At 38.3% G+C, this 19,603-nt stretch overlaps 3 protein-coding genes across 7 annotated transcripts; 2 read left to right on the top strand and 1 right to left on the bottom strand.

The window, feature by feature from the left end:
- Positions 1–518: 518 nt before the first annotated feature.
- Positions 519–4,635, top strand: LOC116699694 (RING finger protein 11). Its single transcript, XM_032532397.1, has 3 exons — positions 519–1,193; positions 1,589–1,758; positions 2,389–4,635. The coding sequence occupies exons 1-3, from the start codon at positions 1,071–1,073 to the stop codon at positions 2,558–2,560; spliced, it is 465 nt and encodes a 154-aa protein (XP_032388288.1). The 5' UTR covers positions 519–1,070; the 3' UTR covers positions 2,561–4,635.
- A 1,497-nt stretch (positions 4,636–6,132) lies between these two features.
- LOC116699280 (retinoid isomerohydrolase) lies at positions 6,133–9,974 on the bottom strand. The gene is given in 15 exon segments (XM_074783872.1): positions 6,133–6,252; positions 6,323–6,436; positions 6,515–6,603; positions 6,675–6,787; positions 6,879–6,926; positions 6,928–7,003; positions 7,090–7,098; positions 7,100–7,215; positions 7,316–7,448; positions 7,542–7,618; positions 8,112–8,238; positions 8,506–8,613; positions 8,908–9,058; positions 9,272–9,354; positions 9,717–9,974. Coding segments are annotated over 13 exon segments (1,236 nt in total). The 5' UTR covers positions 9,890–9,974; the 3' UTR covers positions 6,133–6,252; positions 6,323–6,436; positions 6,515–6,581.
- A 2,150-nt stretch (positions 9,975–12,124) lies between these two features.
- On the top strand, positions 12,125–19,395 carry LOC116699690 (serine/arginine-rich splicing factor 11). Of its 5 annotated transcripts, none has more exons than XM_032532392.1 (12): positions 12,125–12,426; positions 13,480–13,613; positions 16,284–16,396; positions 16,828–16,926; positions 17,074–17,111; positions 17,205–17,338; positions 17,485–17,563; positions 17,658–17,780; positions 17,910–17,999; positions 18,127–18,204; positions 18,418–18,583; positions 18,806–19,395. In XM_032532392.1, exons 1-12 carry the CDS (start codon positions 12,305–12,307, stop codon positions 18,899–18,901), a joined length of 1,272 nt encoding a protein of 423 aa, XP_032388283.1. In that variant the 5' UTR covers positions 12,125–12,304; the 3' UTR covers positions 18,902–19,395. The 5 variants fall into 5 exon arrangements, with proteins under 5 accessions (XP_032388283.1, XP_032388281.1, XP_032388282.1 ...); XM_032532390.1 differs by having other exon boundaries at positions 12,128–12,426; positions 18,710–19,395; XM_032532391.1 differs by having other exon boundaries at positions 12,129–12,426; positions 16,846–16,926; positions 18,710–19,391.
- The last annotated feature ends 208 nt before the right edge of the window (positions 19,396–19,603 follow it).

Raw genomic sequence — 19,603 nt, 5'->3', positions numbered from 1 at the left:
CAACAGCTCTTAACAAATGAGAATGAAGGCACTTTTTCTCTTTTACAAGCAAGAAACAAGGTTTTACAAGGTCCTACACACTGATGGTTCACCCTCACAGGTGAACCATCAGTGTGTGCACCTAGACTAAGACTCCTAGATCCCTGTGGGAGAGTACAGTCTGCTAATGTTCTCACAAATAACATATTATTGCCAGGACAGTGACAGTTAGCCAGCATTTGAAGCAGCTACATTGAATTGCCCAGTAATGATTCTATTATTTTAGATGTAGGTAAACCTGTTAGAAGGAACCCATCATCCCATGTATCGTTCCTGTAGTTAAAATATAAAACTTTTTAAATGAAACATTATTTAAATGTATATCTTCACTAACTGGATTTTAGATTGTTCTTTTTTTAATCTATTTAACATATTTTATGATCGGTTTGAATAATCATTTGTTTATCACAAATTATAATTTTCATAATTAAAAGGCTCTCTTTGTAGAACTAGTACGTAAAGGAAATCATCCAATCAGCGCGCAGAATCACACCCGTACGTCATATCCAACGGACCGATAACATGTCCTCCGATTGAAGAAAGAGCTAGCAAAGAAGCAAACTGTTTTATGTTACTCACTAAGTTTAAAGGCGGACATGTCGCTACAGTCCAACACTCAGGCACCTCAGTGGTACAGTCACAGCTGTTGCTGAAATAGATATTTTGTAGAAATTGTGATTCCTACAAAGGAATGAGCGACACTTATCAAGGAAGTCGTCCAGCTGGCTAGCGAAAAAGTAGCTAGCTGGGCTAGCTTGTAGCTGTCGTTAGCACGAGTTCTTTGTTTTGTTTTTCAGGTGAAGGTCCGTGTAAACATGAAGAGAATCTAGTGTGGACATTTTGCTGTAACATTTAACGTGAATGTAGGAGTTTTGTAATCATGCACATTGTATATTTGGCAGTGTGTAGTTAAACTGTAAGTTAATAGTTTTGGGGTTATTAGACAAAACTAACATTAGCCACCGAGAGCAACTTTAGCAACAAAGATCTGATTCTAACCTCGGCCAGGACAGGACTGGAGACACGAAGATATGGGCAACTGTCTCAAGTCTCCGACATCAGACGACATTTCTCTGCTTCATGAGTCACAGTCAGACAGGGCGAGTTTTGGTGACGGGACAGACCCTGACCTGGAGGCACCTCCGCCGTACCAGGTAAGAGACTGTTAAAACTCAACTTCCAGGGTAATAATTAAGAAAAACAAAGCGCAGGACACGTGGTTATAAAAATAATGTTAGCTAGAAACCTAAATGCTTCATGTGCAGTAGGGGATGATTATTGAAGTATGACCGTGTCCCTCCTTGTTTAATGTCTGGCCTTTTTCTAAGGCTGCCTCGAGTCCAGTGTAACGTCAGTAGAATACCACAGTAAACAATCCTTAACTGGCCTGTTACGGATGTCCACACCACACAGCTGCTTTATTTATCAGTTAAAACTGACGCACAGAGCCTCACCAGTCAGACCACTTAGTATAGACTAAGTGAGCTGACAGGAGGATCATTGTTGTTGTTGTTTTTTTCATTTTTGGGGTTCTTTTGTCTGTAAACAGGAGCAGGCTCACATGCCCATGTACCATCCCACGCCTAGTCAGGCCCGTCTGGCCACCCAGCTGACAGAGGAGGAGCAGATCCGCATAGCTCAGCGCATCGGCCTCATTCAGCACCTCCCAAAGGGTGTTTATGATGGAGGGCAAGACGGCTCAGAGAAGAAGATCAGAGAGTAAGCACTTTGCATTTTTGTGATGTTTACGTTGCTGGAGGTTGCAGGCCATTTGAGCTTAGCAATAGTAATTTATTCAAACGTGTTTTTTTTTCTGCCCCTGACATCAGTATACATATTGTGACACTTGTAAATGAGACTAATATTTCATCTAATGAGTTAGTTCCAGCCCCAATATAGTCTATAAAATGTTATGGTAACAATATGTATAACATAATTTCCATCAATATAAAAAAGCTGGAACCAGAGAATAGTTAAAGGATTAATCAGCTATCAGAATTGTTGCCAATTAAGTTTTTGTCACTCAACTACATTTATTGACAAATCATTTCAGTTCTACATACCCGTAGTGTGTCCTTAAAGACCAGTGTGAGTTATAATATATAAAGATATTGCTAAGTCCTAGATGATTTGTAGCCTCACAGCACAGTGTCAACTGTATTGTTATTTAGCAGAGGACAGGTACAGAGCCAATGAAATGCAGTTGTCATCCAACCAGAAGTACAAAAGAAGCATTGAATACCAAAGAGCAAGTTGAGAACAGTTTTCTGTGCAGTTAAGTAGACAATAGAGATTAATTATATATTTACACTGGTGTGTATTTAAACTCTTTATTTAATATTTTTTCAGATGTGTGATCTGTATGCTGGACTTTGTATACGGGGACCCAATCCGGTTCCTGCCGTGTATGCACATCTACCACATGGACTGTATAGATGACTGGCTGATGAGATCCTTCACATGCCCCTCCTGCATGGAGCCCGTGGATGCTGCCCTGCTCTCCATCTACGAGACCAACTGATTTTTCACCCCTTCTTCCCCAAGCTTAGATCAAACACGGCTCATCCAGCTCTAAACACACGCACGCACACAAACCCAACAACTGCACTCTTAGAGAGTGAGAGGAGGTAAAAAAACAAATGTGTTGGCTGTTTTCTTGCACTTTTAAAAATTCTAAATTTACTCATCTAATGTGGGCCTTCCATGCCACCATGTTTAAATAGTAAGCTGGTCTTTACCACCAGTTACACAAGTCTGTAAGAAACCGTTTCCAGGTGACCCTGCATGATTGAGTTTGTGTGTGTTTGTCATGCTGACTGTGAGCGAGCTGTTTGGGTTGTTTGACTGCATTTCCACTTGAGCTGGTCTCAGTGGTGTTTTCCCCCAACTGACCCCAGTTCATCTTCATTCCCATTTAGTCGTCATACAAATGTATAATTAGGATAACAGATTATTGACCAAAATGCAATGAGGTGTACCTAGAAATCCATTTGATTTAATTTGAAACTTTCTGTGGCAACAGTAAGACTTCCTCAACATATTGATCTTGAACATGCTCTCATATTAGAATGGGCCTACATTTTGGAGGTATGGGAATACACAGCTGAAGTTTACACTGTTGGTGTTAGATAGTGAGGGATAAATCACTTTTCCAGTTTGACAGGATTACAAAGAAATTATGCACGCACAGAAATCCCCCCTAAGTTTATATCTACACAACGTACATCTACATGAGATATCAAGGCTACATGAAATTTTGTTGCTCCAAATTGCCAGAAATTATAGGAAATGCTTTGAGTTGAATACAAAATGTATAATTGGAATCTTTCACTAGGCCGTGTGGATAGTAGCTGGCAGCCAATGTAAAGGGCTCATTTGTGCATGGGCAGGTGGATCAGTCAGTCAACAATTAGAAATGCTTGCACACACTTTTCATCTGATCCAGAGATTTGCACTTTACTTATAGGACAGTATCTAAACAATATATTAATATATGTACCTTATAACCTTGCACTATCAATACGTCATTCCTTTAATTTGTGAGATGCAAAAGTTGTATAGCTGAAAAAGTATTTTCAAAGCTGTCTGTAGTCACTTATCACATTTAAGTAAGTCTGAAGATATGTTTCATGAAATCCGTGATTTGGTAGTGTGAGCCTCTGCTTTGTTCCGCTTGACGTTTGTTGTGTGTTTTTGTGTGTAAGTGAAGGGACAGAGGCTTGCTCCAGTTTAAAGGAAAAGTTTGACATTTTGACACAATTGGAAGGTATCAATCTTATTTTTGTGCGTAAATTTATGAGCCGGAGCCAAGAGGCGATAAGCGTAGCCTAGCATAAAAACTGTAAGTAATGGGAAACTTAAGGGATGGCTCCATAGCCAGGGTATGAAGGACCACTAATTGTAAATGGTGCAACGCCCTGTAAAACTATTTAAGTACAGAATAAAGAAACTTAGCTGTTTCCCCCTGCTTCCAGTTTTTATTCTAAGCTAAGTGCCTCCCTCTTATAGCTACATATTTAGCGTACTGGCGAGCAAGGTATCAATATGCTCATCTCTTGGCACAAAGTGAATAAGCATATTTCCCAAAATGTCAAACTGTTTCTTTAAGAAAGAAAAGAGGCTAAATTTAAGGGTGAACTTGGATTAATTTTCAATCCAGCAAAGTCATTTTTTTAATTTAACATCACATTTCTTTGTTTTATTACACTATAATTAATGTTGCTTTATTTCAATTTTCTGTAGCAGTAGTTACAATTATTTCTTTTCAATATGTCATTATTTGATGAAAGTGTCTTTTTTTCTGTTACCTGTGTTTTATCTTTTTGTCACATTTGTGTAAAATCCACTTTATATTTAGGAAAGTAAGTATATAACTTTTACACTGGTTTAAGGCTTTGCAAACCTCTGTCCCAAATCAATTTCATACTGAGAGACTTTTATGGTGTGATAGTTACATCTGAGATATCAAGTTTTTCATTGAGCTTTTCCTTTGCTGTGTTTTTCATCTTAAGTTCATTCTGAAAAATAATATTCCCTGTAATCTTGTTTTCTTTCTTGGTTTTTGGAAGGCTAATAAGCCATCATGTAAAAAATAAAATAAAGGAAAAACAATTGTATGCCTATGGCTTAAGAACAGCTGCCACTCATCTAAGAAATCTGATCATCAGTCAGGCAAAGTAGATTAAATGCAGGCAATGGGGCAGATTTGTGGCTCTATACATAACCAAAATGAAAGATTACAGAATACACGATTCAAAACATTACTTTGAGCCTTTTAATGCAATCCCTAAATCTGGCAGTGGAGTGTAAAATGGGACTACATAATCAGGGTTCTCCAGCTGACTGATGCAGCAAGCGAGCCCACGCCATATTAGTAATGTTTGATGCTTTGTTTCCTAGGCTTGAAAACGTTAGTCAGACTGACGGTTAAGTATTTTATGTGTGATGCACAAACAGAGTGGAATTGTAAAAACAGAAGGTTAATCCTCGTCTGCACCATAGACTGTATATAAAGGTCTGCACCTTCTGCTCAAGATCCATTAAACCAAAGAGATACCTTGTTTATGTACATAAACCTTACATACAAAGAAATGGTTTATGTGGTGTCATTGTACACAAGGGCCACCCATCCACCGTTATGCATTTAAACAACAGTGGATTGCAACATGTTCTTTTGTTAGATTAAGCAGTGACGCATTTAATCAGCTTAGCTGTATTGAAGATCTGCACGAGATTCAGACCCAATAAGGACTGAAAATTTAAAGGTCACCTGTTTAAACACAGCCATAATATGATTTGGTGTGGCAACATATTAAATCCCTACAAATATCTCAATAGTAGGCTTCAGGATTATTTGTACTAATTGTTTTTGCTGTTCTGCTATACATATTCTCTGATATATCAAGAAAATTGGCTTCTTGTTTAGAATGGATTATCTATTGTCATGACATTAACATTCTGTTTCAATGCTTGTAGGAAACATAAGTTCCCTTTTTTTTTAAATAAGGCAAAATAATGAATAGGTAAAGACCGCAATAAAGGGACGCAAGCTATAAAATATATATTTTTAAATTTTAAAGAAAATACCAAGCATCATAAATGTACACCAGGCTATTTTAACCCCAAAAACATCTTTTGAGTGAAATTAGAGCTCAGGGTCAGCAGCAGTAAATATCCAGTTTCATGGAGGATTGAATCGCGGTTGAAGGACTGTCCTTTATCCTCTGTTTGCCACCGTGCTGCCTAGTAAAAAGCTAGTACCACATAAGAGAAGAGTATAAAACAACCACATGTTTTGATTTCGCAAAATTTATTTTTCCAACCATAAAAATTTTTTTTGCACTCGTGAAAAATCCTTTTTTTTAATTAAAAACCAACGCTGACATTCATTTTAAATTTTTAGTACTCCAGAAATTGACCAAAAAGGCACATCAATTCACAATATTATTATTTAACAACTCATGCCAACTGCAAATGAGAACATGCAACCATTTAGTTATTATTTATCCTGTTTTATGCTGGGGTGGAGTAAAAAACCCCCTTTAAAAGGGCGTAAAAACAAAAAACCCCCCTTTTTAAGGTTTGTACCCCCAAAAGGTGACGGGCCATGGGCACTCCACTTCTGCCCTGAATTCAGACAGATTTTGGGCGTGAGGATGGGGGAGGGTATCCTGGTTTCCTGGGACCCGGGAGCCACCACAATGGCACAGCATCCAAATTTGCACAGCACCAATTATTTTATCACAGAAGGGTTTTGGATTGTATTATGTTTCTTTTGCTTTTGACTCCCATCCTATCTACCCCATCAGGAGTCTGAACAAACAGAGGCTCTGAGGGGTAGGAGTCTGGTTCTTGCCATACCCAGGTCTCCTTGGTCTTCAATTAAATTTTTCAGATCACCCCAAAAATCAGTTAAAAAAACCCTTGTTTAACACACCTGAATCACTTTCAATGAAGGGTATTTTGTCAATTCCCCCGGGCCCCGGTATAAAGTTGAGACCCAGACCATGGGCTAGTGTAATTTTTCCCCCGTACCCGAAAATTTAAATTTTGGGGAACCAAAGGCTACAAAAAAAAAAATTTTTAAAAGATAAATAGTCCCCTGATTGAGTACTTAAATTTTTGGGGGTTTGCCCCTTGGAGGGCCCGGGAAAACCCAAAACCCTGCCCCACCAAGGGTGCCATCAGCGAGCATCACCGCTGTGGCCGTGGTGTACGGCAGGCTGACAAGATTCTTCCCCTGCTCCTCCTACATGGAGTCCGCAATGAGATAAACACAAATAACATGAGACTCTACAGTTTTAGGGAGCAATTTGGGTCGTGAGGGAAAAAAGGGGCACCGTTTGGGGCTCCAGGGAATAAATCTGCGGATCCGGCTGTGGTTTTGCCCATGGCCGCCTTCTTCACCTCTTCCCAGTTGGCTCTCAAGTTGGCCAACCAGAGGTAGTTGTAAACAAACTCAAAACTACACAAATAAACGATTATAACAACAAACCTCTGTTCAATACAATAGAAGGTTACAGGTGGTTTTAAAATAAATCTAACATTTACCCTTTCCACCACGATCAACCCAATAAAGCCTTGGTCCTCGATTGTTGGTAGGAACGCCGGGGGTCCCCCTTTTGATTTGTGATCAATGTACTCTCCTGGGTCTTTTTTGGCAATGTGAAACAAGGTCTATAAACCACATATCAAAACAGATATCATGAGATTTCAGGGGCAGAGACATGAAAATCACTTCCAATCACCCAAAGAGAAAAATTTTTCAAGTTCTTACTCCTTGGCTCTCATTGGACTCGAAACAGTCCATGTAGTTGGTGCCTCGAATGCTCCAAGCGCTCAGAAATTTCAGCAGGTTGATTTTCACCGGGGTCTCCACAAAGACAAAGTAGTTTTCTGACATGCCAAAGCTGAAATTATTAAGGAGCATGTCAAAGTTTGGACCTTACTTGTCAATGTCATTTCAAAAAAAAGGGTTATTTAAAAACTTTGAGCTACACCACCTGTGCACAAGGAGGGCTTTAAACCCCTTTAGCACTGGGGGGCTGCACCCCACCTTGGGCTTCTCAAGGGTCAATTTCTAAAAAAAAAAAACTATTTTGAATTTTTATTTTTAAACAACCAAGGACTGCCCCGCGTGTTTCCCAGATTTAGTTGTAACTAAACTTTTTAGAGGTCACTACTAACTTTATTGTTGAAAAAAAAAAAAATTAAATTTCTGTGCGGGCCCATATCATATTAATAAGTAACTCCAAATTTGCATTCACAGCGTTTTTGCTATGAAGAGACTATTTTAAAAAAAAGACTGTGTTTATGCCCGCTGATGCATACCTTTCTGGTCGGGGTGAATCTTACAATGTTTGGGCCGTGTTCCCTTTTCCCTGCAAATTTTAAGTTTTACACCGACCCTCTCTCTCAAAGTGAGGGGGGGCTGTCCTCCATTATGTTGCATAGTTACACAAATCAACCGAAAAAAAACATTTTTCTGTGCTTTAAAAAAAAAAAAAATGTACAGTTTCTGAAGAAAATTTCACCCCAAAAGATATGAATATTTGCTTGGTACCCTTCTTCACGCTCCAAGGGGATCATTTTACTTTAGTGAGTGTTGGGTTTTTGTTTCAGGAGAAATCCTCACCAATAGGGTAAACGTTCACCAGGCAGTTGTCTGTGACCTCTACACCCTTGAAGTAAGAGAAAAACCTGCAAACAAAAAAAAAGATTCAATTGTACAAAGGTAATGGTTTGTCATGAGATGAAATGAAAGTACATTTGTTGAAATGAAAGTATATGTCTGGAGATCCAAAAAAAACGCTGTAGCATATTCAGCAGTGCAATCACTTAAGAGAGCCAAAGGAAAATGTATGTATTTATTTTCTGGATGAGTTTGACAACTTACATTTCAAAAGCATCTACATGATAGTGAGGATGAGCCGGAAAATAAACCATGTGTGGTAATGTGCCACCCACCTGGAGAAAATGTTTTTGCAGGGATCTGGGTATGCGCAGGTGCCAAACTCAGTGATCACCACACGCTTCTCTGTGATGGCTCTCACGTAGGCATCTGTATTGATATACCTAAAAGAAGAAAAATAATTTTATCCCAAAACTTTATACATCCATTTTGAAAAACATTTTTTTAATGGATTTACTAGACATCCTTTATTTTATAAAATGCCGCTATGATATGATTCCATGGTGTTAATGCAGTTGTATGTGCAGCTTGATTAGAAATGCATGCACACCATTTAAAATTCAAACCTGATGCACACATGCTCTAGTTTCTGCAGGTTAATTTAGCTACATACAATGTAAATTATGTAAAATGGTCTGAAAAATGTCAAAATGCAAGTATTGTCCTCAAGGTCTTACTTTCTATAGTAGGTGACCTGGTTGTCCTGAAAGTCAAATTTGTGCATGAGGGCCTGGCCATCAAACAGATGATAGAAAGGTTCATCTCCAATCTCAAAAAGTCCAGGTCCCAAGCGGAGAAGACTCCCCTTCAGAAATGAAGGGATCCTACCTGTATAACAGCAACATAATAAACTCAAATCAGAGATTGTTTTGAATTGTATAGATTTGTAAAAAAAATGTTAAAGATTTGTAAAATCTTCCTATACTATACTATCTTCATACTTCCTATGCTCTCAGAAGAAAGACGAAAAATACTCACTATATAGACTGTCAAAGAATGATTTGCCTGCGGTCTATTTCTGTCTGAAAGATGCAAACAAACCTGTGACTGTTGCTGGAAGAGGCTCAGCCAGCTCCTCGCATGTCTCAAAAATCTTCTTGTAGCTACCAGCTGGGTGTTCAAATCTGTTGTCAAAAAGTGAAGACATCAAGCAATATCGCAGCCAAAAAAAATTAAACGTCAGTTAGTTAAATTAATGAGTCTGCTAGTTTAAGTCCTTAAAAGCTGTATTGCTGACAGATCATGAGTTTTTAAATCTTTCAGGAGCTTAATCAGCTGCAGATATATTGACCATTCGAGTGACTGTGTAAAAGTCACAGGACCAAGAATGTATATAGAAGAGATAAATAACATTAATTATCACTTTTTGAATAAAAGCAAAATCCATCACTGATTAAGGTAGTTTTCAAACACGTTGTCCCCACCTTTTGGGAATCACTACGACATTAAGAACAATTACAGACGGAATAATTCATCAGAAACTCACCGGCTGACCATGTTTTCTGCTTGTGGCACCACACAAAGCAAACTCTTAAGAAAACCACTAGTTCCTTCAGAACTGGATGTCTCCGGTCTCCCAGTGGATTTGGGGTATTTATCTGCCTCGTCCCCGTCACAGTCACTGAAAATCTTCTGTAAACCTTTCTCCAAGCCAATCATGTCCCACCGTGAACAAGAATCCCTTTGTGCCAATATCCTCTGCTGGGTGCCTCAATTGCCACCCCTCTTAAACCGGATTTATGACAGAAAATATTTATTGCACAGAACTGGCAAATGTGTTGCAATTGTGCATGTGATTTTCCAAATGTATCTACAGTAGCTTGAGAAAGTTTACACACCCATGCTAAAGTTAATTAAAAAGGAATAAAAAAACATCTTTTGGAAATTGACCCTAATGTCTTAATTCAAAACATTTAGGAAAATCCAACCTTTTAAAGACATCAATTTTCTTTGTGAATGAACAATGTATTGTAAATAAATAAATGTTCTTCCTTAAAATACATGGGGCCATAAGTATACACACCCCTATGTTAAATTTCCATAGAGGCAGGCAGATTTTTTTTTTAAAGGCCAGTTATTTCATGGATCCAGGACACTATGCATCCTGATAAAGCTCCCTTGGCCTTTGTAATTAAACTATCCCCACATCATCACATACCCTTCACCGTCTTCCATTGTTGAATCACCATTCAACAATCTCCAGGTATGGTGAAGGGTATGTGATCCTGTGGGGTTATAAAAATCTGCCTGCCTCTATGGGACTTTAGCATAGGGGTGTGTATATTTATGCCCTCTGTACTTTAAGGAAGAACAATTATTTATTTACAATACATTATTCATTCACAAAGAAAATTGTTGTCCTTAAAAGGTTAGATTTTCCTAATTTTTTTTGAATTAAGGCATTAAGATCAATTTCCAAAAGATTTAGTTTATTCCTCTTTTTAATCAACTTTAGCATGGGTGTGTAAACTTTCTCAAGCTACTGTATTATTGTGCTTTACAATATTGTTACGCTGAGTCATACTGTGCAGAGTATTGATACAATTTGTAGGGCTACAAAAAAACATGGTGCAAGTGAACAAAAGTGAATGTGTATTTTACGGTCAGTAATTCAGAATATGTGTGATTACAATGTAAATGTAATATTAAAAGTGAATTCATTGGAACATTGGGATTGAGACTCAAGTACCACCACTTTATTTTAGATTAAGTAATGGTTTTCTGAAATAGTACAGTAATAGAATGAGGGTCTATTGTGAAAAAACAATAACAGGGAACCTTCCCTGCTTTTATTACAATGTAACATAATAAATAATACGGATGAAATGTGGCCAGTTGTTCTTTGCTCTGAACTCAAAATGCCTTAACTTACTTATCTCAGTGCAACTATAATCCATGTACAGGGATTATGCTTGATGTAGCCTGGTGACAAACGCTGCATTGTTCCTCCTGGGGAAAAAAACACCATTAGTAGGGAAAGTTTCACCAGAAGCAGCTGCGCTTGTGACGTTGCTCCCCCAGCTGACACATGCGGACTGTTGTTAATTAGCAAAAGCCCTATATAACATGTTTTATGATTATCTAGTAAAAAGAAATGGTCAGTTTTTGAATACTACCCAGTGAGAGTGACAGAGGTTCCGTCAAAGGTCAACCCAAATCAGATGCCCGTATCTTTCGGCCAATTGTAACCTAGTTCCACATGGTCCTCCTCATAGAGGTTGTTCTAATGGAAATTATGAAGAGTAGGCTATAGATTTACAGATCCAGCTGTCATGGAATTTATGAAGAGTAGGCTATAGATTTACAGATCCAGCTGTAATGGGGCTATATCTATCTATCTATCTATCTACATCTATCTATACTTGTACATCATCTATCTATCTATCTATCTATCTATGTATCTATCTATCTATCTATCTATCTATCTATCTATCTATCTATCTATCGATGTATCTATCTATCTATCTATCTATCTATCTATCTATCTATCTATCTATCTACAATAAATAGAATGGGTGATATTGTGTTTGTTACAGTCACAATTTGTAGTTGCAGAGGTTATCAGAAAAAAATAATAATAAAAAGGAAATATAACTAGAGCAACATCCCCAACAATACTTAGGGCTACTCTCTATGGGCCTACTGTATTGTCCACGTACCTCAGTTGTCATATCCTTAAAAGGGAGACCTCTGTTGGTTGATTGCAGGTTGCAACTTTTCCAACTTTTCCAACAACATAGTATTATTGTCGTAACATAGTATAATTAGCTAATATTAGATCAATCGATGTAAGAAGAGACGGAATTACTTAGAAATCCAATAACCTTTGATGTTATAATAAAAGTATAAACCTTTTTTTTTTTTTCAGCGACCGATCAAGTAGCTAGTCGCATGCGCACTTCGTTCGGAAATTACAATATGGCGGCGACATGCTACAATCGAGAGTCGATCTAACATCTAGCCCGCTAAAAACCTACGAGGCTGTTGTTTTAATAACCTGTGGATAACCGTGACTTTAATTAAAGTTTCGTGGTTTACAGTAGTGGTGTTGTTTAAACGGTTTTAGTCTGAAAAATGAATTACACCACGAAAGTGGTCCAGGTGACAAATGTGTCGCCAAGCACAACATCGGAGCAGATGAGAACACTGTTCGGCTTTTTGGGAACCATCGAAGAACTGAAGTTATTTCCACCAGAGTGAGTGATCTGGTGATGTTGCTAGCCACTTAATTGATAATAAAGTATCAGATTACCTGGAAGGTTCTCTAAATGGGTTCACTGTTTATAACGAAATATTGGGCCTAGCATGCTAACCAGAATTGTAGCTAACTAACCTAATAACGCTATAGCTAGCTAGCTAACGTTACGTAACTTGGCTGATATTACCAGCTAGCTACATTCACGTTCGTATTAATTTGACTTGTTGATTGTGTCTTACACGCGTAAAGTCTAGCTAGCTAACTTAGTAATGAAGGGTCAATTAAAATATTAGAGAATCCATGTTAAATGGGATAACGAACATAACGCGTCTAATGCTAACGTTATTTGTGTTGCAACGTTTTGTTTGTTTTTTTACAGTAGTTGAATTACGTTTTTCCACCCAACATAGAGAAAAGATGAATGTTAAATCATTTATATAAAGACGAAAAACCTACTCACGTTGAGACAAGTCATTTTGAAACTATTGTTTTCTACTGTCTCAATATTTTGTCTTTAGTAAGATAAGGTCTGCCTTGATTCAGCCGTTTAACGTCACAATGTTGACTTACTGTCCTCAACATAACCTCATTTCCCCTTGCAACTTATACCTTTGTTTTGTCACTGCTCCTCTTTATTTGTGTTTTGGAGAGACGTAGAGAAATGTATTAACATTACAAGAACATAACAAGACTGAAGACATACTGACAATACATCTTGTTTTGTCTTGTCTTTTGAAAACGGGGACCAACCAGAAGTTGTCCTGATAGGGCATTTTGAGTCATTGCTGCAATGGCTCAAAACCTGCCTAATTTCAATAGTACTCAATTGTTATAATTATGGCAGTATTGTGTGTGGATGCTGTTTTGAGGAATATACTGAATTAAATTAAATCCCATTAAATTATGATTATGCCAAATCCACACATGTCAATATATGTGGGTAGGATTGGACCCCATTTTGTTTTAAAAAGACAGGATGCAACAACATGCATTGTTTAGATTGTTGTAGATTTTATGCTATTTAATGTAATATTTGTGACTTCCTCAATAGTGATTCTCAGATGCCGGTGACATCCCGGGTGTGTTTTGTGAAGTTCCAGGAGCCAGAGTCTGTTGGAGTGTCTCAACATCTGACAAACACTGTGTTTGTGGACAGAGCATTGATTGTGGTCCCATTTGCTGAAGGTTTGTCGTCACATCATTATTTCCCGTATGAAGTGGTTCTTGTTGTTTGAATGGCATGAATAGTGCAAATGTTAAAGAGTAAAAAGGATTTATTTGTCCCACAAGTCAGCTCAACTTGGTCTGTTTATATAAGCTTTTAAGATACTTTCAGTGATACTGGTAATGCCATTCCCTCCCATTGTATATAAGAAGGGCTTAAAGCAGACCTGTATTGTCAGATTTTTGATATACTGTGGTAGCACATCCCAAATCTATTCTACCACAACAATGCAATTCTTTTGATGAACTGGATTGTATTTATTTGAGCAAATGCATATCAAATGGTGTGTCTCTGCCTAAAACAATAATTTGTCCTGCATTTAGAAAGTGCAGTATACCAAAATCTGCTTCACAGACTAGGTGTTGAACAGTCCCAAGCTGTCGGCGTCGCAGTGAAGTGAAGTTGTTAATACTCCTAACCATATGCATTTTATTTTCTCCCCCATATTGGACTATCCACTGTTAAACTTCTCTCTGTTATTTGTGTGTGTGTATGTGTGTGTGTGTGATTTTTGTAGTGAAGAAGGGAAAAGCAGCCCCCTCGTTGATGGCTGAAAGTGGTCCTCTGCCTGCCAACAGGGGATTGTAGACATTTTCAAAGGCCAGCAAGCATTCAAGTCCCACCCCGCTCTTTTTTTGTGTCCTCTATTCTTTCTCTGTCTTCTCTTTTTCTTTCCTTCTGTCTAATTCATCTTTTCTAGGTGGTTTAGTTTAGACCAAAAAGTCATATCTGGGACGTAGCCTAAAACATTGCTCATTTTGCATTGTTTTGCAACACTTTGGAACAACTGCTTAGCCATTTTGTGGCAAAAGCATTGTTCCTTAACGGATTTGGCTGGCAATATTCTTCTTCTTTTGATGTCAACAAATTCCATGAAAAGACCATTGACCAAAAACAATTGACAGCACATCAGTGAGCCACACTGTTTCACAGGGTGAATTTTTTTGTTCATTATGATTTAAGGAGGCACTGTATTTTATTTTAAGTCAGTGCCACCGGCACCACACTGCAGCCAGGAATACTCGCTAGCACACACTACACACATCCGCCACTAAAAATAGTCCCCAACAAATGTACTATTTACTCCTGTATGAAAACCTTTAATACTCAGTTGTGTTAGTCTTTTATAAAAATGAAATTACGTATTTGTCACTTGTTATTTCATGGGTAACAAATAGGTTATGGCTGAGAGCACAAAGTATTGTGTTGGATTATTTGTTTTGGGGGCTTCTTTGCCCTAATTTAATAGTGCAGTTGAAGATTGACAGAAAAAGGGGAAGCTAGAGAGGGCACAACATGCAGCACGCTCTATCAGGTCCACTACCCGGACGCCGCAGAAAGCATCGTTGACAATAACCAAAAAGGTAATATTGCCAGCCTTATCTATAAAAATGTGAAAATTAACTCTTGAAAGAAAAAGCTTTGAAATGCTTTAGTTGGGTTTAGTGGTAAAAGCCTATACAAGGGTGTTAATAATTACTTGCGTGCAAAAACCACAATGCCCAGGCAACTGACACTACACATACTTCCCCATATGAGAGCAGTTAATTGTGTGACAATGACAAAAGAACACTAATCAATGATTGGTTAGTTTATATAATAGCGGTACTACATTTCATCATAAGTTGTCTAGAGATGCCCATCCGACATGACACTGTGTTGGTAAAATATATTCTCTTTAACAGTGGTCTTCTTTTGTTGTTGTGTTTTACAGTTCTTTTTCCTGGCTCAGCCAGTCCTGTATACCAGGCCCTGCTGAAAATACCATCCAACAGTTTTGTCTCCTGCAGCAATTTCTCTCTCTTCAGTGTGCTTTTTTTTATTTGAATGTTGTCATTGTGTGTCTGTATTTAAGTCATGTCCTTTTGTGAAAGAGTTTTTTTGGGGGTGGATTTACTGTGAAATGATTATAAGGTGTTTATTTGTAGAATTTGGCCAACAATCAGTGTCATATTACAAATAAAGATGAACAATTATTTTGTAATTGGACTTTGGTAGCGCTGGTTAATCAAACCAGTCCTCTGCCTAGGTTTGTTCATGTGATTGATGCAGTGGCAGGTAAGGATACTAGAATAATGATGTAAAGCAGACACGCCACCTACCCTAAATTCTGCTATTGTCATTTAGTATATACCACTATATGCTCTGACATTTGTGTTTTTGGTAAGTAAACACTAATAGCTTGTATAGTGTTCTTGCCAAATCCCTAAAATTCTCTCTGTTGTGTGTATCTCGATTTTTCTCTGTGTGCTTTTAGTAGCGAAGCCGCCAGCGTGAGTCGCTTGTTTCAGTAAACGTCTTAATGAAAATTGAGGGCTCACCCAACTGGAGAAGCAGCTGTGCTTGCTAACGTTTGGTTCATGACTTAAAAAACACGTTCAGGTGATATATTCTTGGCAGTGTTCATTGGAGTAGTGTGATATATTCCAGCAATAGTTATGTCACTGCAATGATTATGTTGATTAAGGGAAGTCTTCTCTGATCTGTAAGGTAACCATTTTGTTGAACCTAATATGAGGAATTGCAGTGTGAAGACTTTTTTTTTCTTTGTCTTTTCCAAATTGTCTTCTCTGTAGTTGATGTGTGAAGATGTCGTTCTCTCCTAATGCCGCATTTTTATTTTCCTGTAGGCTCTATTCCAGATGAGGCTAAAGCTTTGTCACTGTTGGCGCCAGCAAACGCTGTTGCAGGAATGATGCCAGGAGGAGGACTTCTTCCAACGCCAAATCCCATGTCCAATCCTGTAAGACTTCAAATTCTCTGAATATGCCTGTGCATGACCCTACAGAATTATAACAATTTTGCTGTTGTCACATTGTATACAATTTTAAAATGGGACAACACAGTGGTGTATATTCTACCAGAAATTCGCGCTTTGGTTAATTGAAAAAAAAAACAACAAGATTAGCTGTTGTCATGCAGAAGCATCGTTGCTGTGCCGCGTCAGATTATGATCTACAGATAAACTGTTACTATTTTAGTTGACTAAACAATCTCAACTCAAAGTCTTATTTGGTAGCATTTCTGGAGCTTTTGTTACTTTGAGGACTTCTCGTTAATGTTAGCTTAAAAGTTTAAAAATTCATTCTTCAGTACACAAACACTTGTCACGATCTCTCAATAATACGGCTGTCATAACAAAAGTGCCTTTACATGCTTGTTTGTGGTTTCTTGTATGCGATTCTACTCCAGATGGGAGGGAACCCGTTCGGTGTTCCGAACATGGATGCAATGGCTGCGTTTGGATTCCCAGGACACAACATGAATCCCCAGGTGAGAGGTTTTCTTGAATGACACGGACTGTAAATGTCTTCCAAAAGTTGTGAAGTTGACTATGCAGTATGTTTGATAAGACAAACAAGACAAACCTTAACCCTTCTTCCTATATTTTTTATTTTTTTTATTTTACTTTTTATACAGGCTGCTGATCAGCTGTTAAAGTTCATGACAGATCCAAAGTAAGTCAGTATAAATAAGCTCCTTTGGTTAAAAAAATAAAATAAAAATTGTGGCAATGGATGTGTTCAACTAATAAATATCCTTTTGTTCAGAATGAATCCTTTGGCTGCAGGCTTAAATATGAGTGCAACCCTGAAGGCGGACGCATCTAATAGAGAAATCGAAGAGGCCATGAAGAGAGTCAGAGAGGCCCAGTCGCTCATTTCTGCTGCAATTGAACCTGGAAGTAAGTGTACAAAAGTTTGGAGGATTATTCTTAACAGGTCGTTGACGTAGCGGTCCACAAGAATGTCTGTCTGTGTGTATTGCAAGGTTACACAAGGTCCTTTTATACATTGTACCTCGACAATTTCTGTTTTTTCTGTCTTGCAGATAAGGAGAGCAAAAAGAAGCGCTCTCGGACGAGGTCCAGGTCCAGGAAGAGGAAATCCAGATCACGTTCAAGACACAGGTGACAATTACTGATAAATATCTGAGGAGTCGAGATGGAGAAGCTTTTTGTTATTTTAAGAATAAAGTTAAATGGTCTAAATGTGTGGTTGCAGGCGAACCAGAAGCAGATCAAGGCGACCATCAAACTCCAGAAGCAGGAAGCGCTCCAAAAGCCCTCGCAGCAGGAGACACACCGATGGAAAAGACCAAATCAGGCCATCTCCAAGCAGATCCAGGTGGGCTAACTGTAACAAATGCTTGTTTTGAAGCCAACTTTACGCAAATAATAGTTAAAGAGTTACATCTTTAACTATGAGCCTGTCTGAGATCTTAAATCCAATTTCTTACATCAAATGTATCTACAGAGATAGAAAGAAAGACGATTCAGGGAGAAGAAGATCCAAAACGCCACCTAAAAGCTACAGCACAACCAGGAGGTCACGCAGTGTGGACCGGTGAGTACAGCAAAGGATCTCTTGTGCTCAGATAGAAGGCGATTGAAAGTATATACTTTTATACAGATGCCACTGAATCTTCTCAGTTTTCAAGTACTTAGCCTTTTAGTAATGTTCTGCTACGCAGGAGACGCAGGAGAAGTCGAAGCGCCAGCCGATCTCCTCCTAAAAAGTCTCCTAAAAAGAGGACTCCATCTCCTCGAAGGTTGGTGTTATGTGAAATATTTGTGGATTAAAAAAAACACTGTTTGCCCGTTTTGCTTCTTCTTCTTCTTCTTTTTTTTTTAACCAAATCAGATCTAAAAGTAAACAATCTGTATTTATTTCTTTGGTCCAGACCAAATAAACCCAGTATCATTTGTGTGGGCACATTCACGGAATTTCATGGCACAACTGACTTTTCCTCTCCTCCCTCCAGACACAAGAAAGAAAAGAAAAGGGATAAGGAAAGGGACAGGGACCGCAAGAGTGATAAAGATCACAGTCGCGAGGAACGTGAACGCTCCACCAGCAAGAAAAAGAAAAGTAAAGACAAAGAACGGGAACGGGAGCGGAAATCAGACGGGGAGAAAGGAGATGTCAAGGTCAGTATAGTATATTTGACAAGTCTTCATTCTTACACACTTAGCGTGAGTATTGCTGTTCAGATGTTAACCAGACCGGGACGGTTTATGCTTTCAAATGTCACATCCATTGGTTTGCTTTCACAGATCACCAGGGATTATGATGAGGAAGAACAAGGCTATGACAGCGCTAAAGAGAGGGAGGACAGGAAGGATTCTGACGACTCTGCTTTGTCTCCTCAGTCTGTAGAAGGCAACGGCACAGCGCGGCCTGTGAAGCAGGCCAAAGTTAATGGAGCGGACGATCACCATGAGGAGGACATGGATGTCAGCGATTGAGTAGTGTGTCCCTCTCTCATTATCCCTCTGTTTTGTTTGTGAACATGTTATGACTTTTTTCTGCACTGGGGTAAATCTAAAATGTGAAGTGAGCGAAGATATTGATTTTTCGCACAGAAGACTCGTCAACTCTTTTTTGCAAAAATGTACAATGCAGAATTGTCATTTTTTGCAAAAATGTACAATGCAGAATTGTCATTTTTTGCAGGGAGTTTGGCCGATGACAGTGTCACATTGCTTTAAAGTACCCTTATGCTTTTGCCTCTAAGAACATAGTCTGTTAAAACTGGAAGTAGGCTTACTTTGCTTTTCTTCAGCATGTGTTGTCAGGTTTTGTCATATTTTTCAAATATTGTATCTTTTACATTTTTTATTTAGTGTTGTGGTGTGTTCTTAAGGCCTCTTCCCCATCTTCTCAAAACTTTTCTTGTGATTTAAAAGTGTTGTTTTATCAAGGATTTCTTTTATAATAAAGCCTATTTGGAGAACCAAGACTTTGAGAAATGAATAGGTACAACCAGATGAGCTGAAACAATAGGTGGATAGAAAATGAATCCGCAACTATTTTATTAAAATGAATCATAAAAGTTCCAGCTTCTAGAATGGAAAAAAAAAATTTGCAGGTGTTACCTGTCTTAATTTCAAGTTAACTTGATTTTGTGACGGTGAGACTAACCAGACATTTGGCAAATTAATATGTAA

The sequence above is a fragment of the Etheostoma spectabile genome, chromosome 12 (assembly GCF_008692095.1).
Source record: "Etheostoma spectabile isolate EspeVRDwgs_2016 chromosome 12, UIUC_Espe_1.0, whole genome shotgun sequence".
NCBI classification, from domain to species: Eukaryota; Metazoa; Chordata; class Actinopteri; order Perciformes; family Percidae; genus Etheostoma; species Etheostoma spectabile.
This window is presented reverse-complemented; position numbering and strand designations above follow the sequence as displayed.

What these genes read in the sequence shown, in the direction of transcription:
- LOC116699694 (XM_032532397.1), top strand. Translation starts at nt 1,071, where the DNA reads ATGGGCAACTGTCTCAAGTCTCCGACATCAGACGACATTTCTCTGCTT. An exon ending in AGGCACCTCCGCCGTACCAG is followed by an intron (nt 1,194 to 1,588) that starts GTAAGAGACTGT and finishes GTCTGTAAACAG; the next exon opens with GAGCAGGCTCACATGCCCAT. An exon ending in TCAGAGAAGAAGATCAGAGA is followed by an intron (nt 1,759 to 2,388) that starts GTAAGCACTTTG and finishes ATATTTTTTCAG; the next exon opens with ATGTGTGATCTGTATGCTGG.
- LOC116699690 (XM_032532390.1), top strand. Translation starts at nt 12,305, where the DNA reads ATGAATTACACCACGAAAGTGGTCCAGGTGACAAATGTGTCGCCAAGC. An exon ending in TGTGGTCCCATTTGCTGAAG is followed by an intron (nt 13,614 to 16,283) that starts GTTTGTCGTCAC and finishes ATTTTCCTGTAG; the next exon opens with GCTCTATTCCAGATGAGGCT. An exon ending in CCATCTCCAAGCAGATCCAG is followed by an intron (nt 17,781 to 17,909) that starts GTGGGCTAACTG and finishes ATGTATCTACAG; the next exon opens with AGATAGAAAGAAAGACGATT.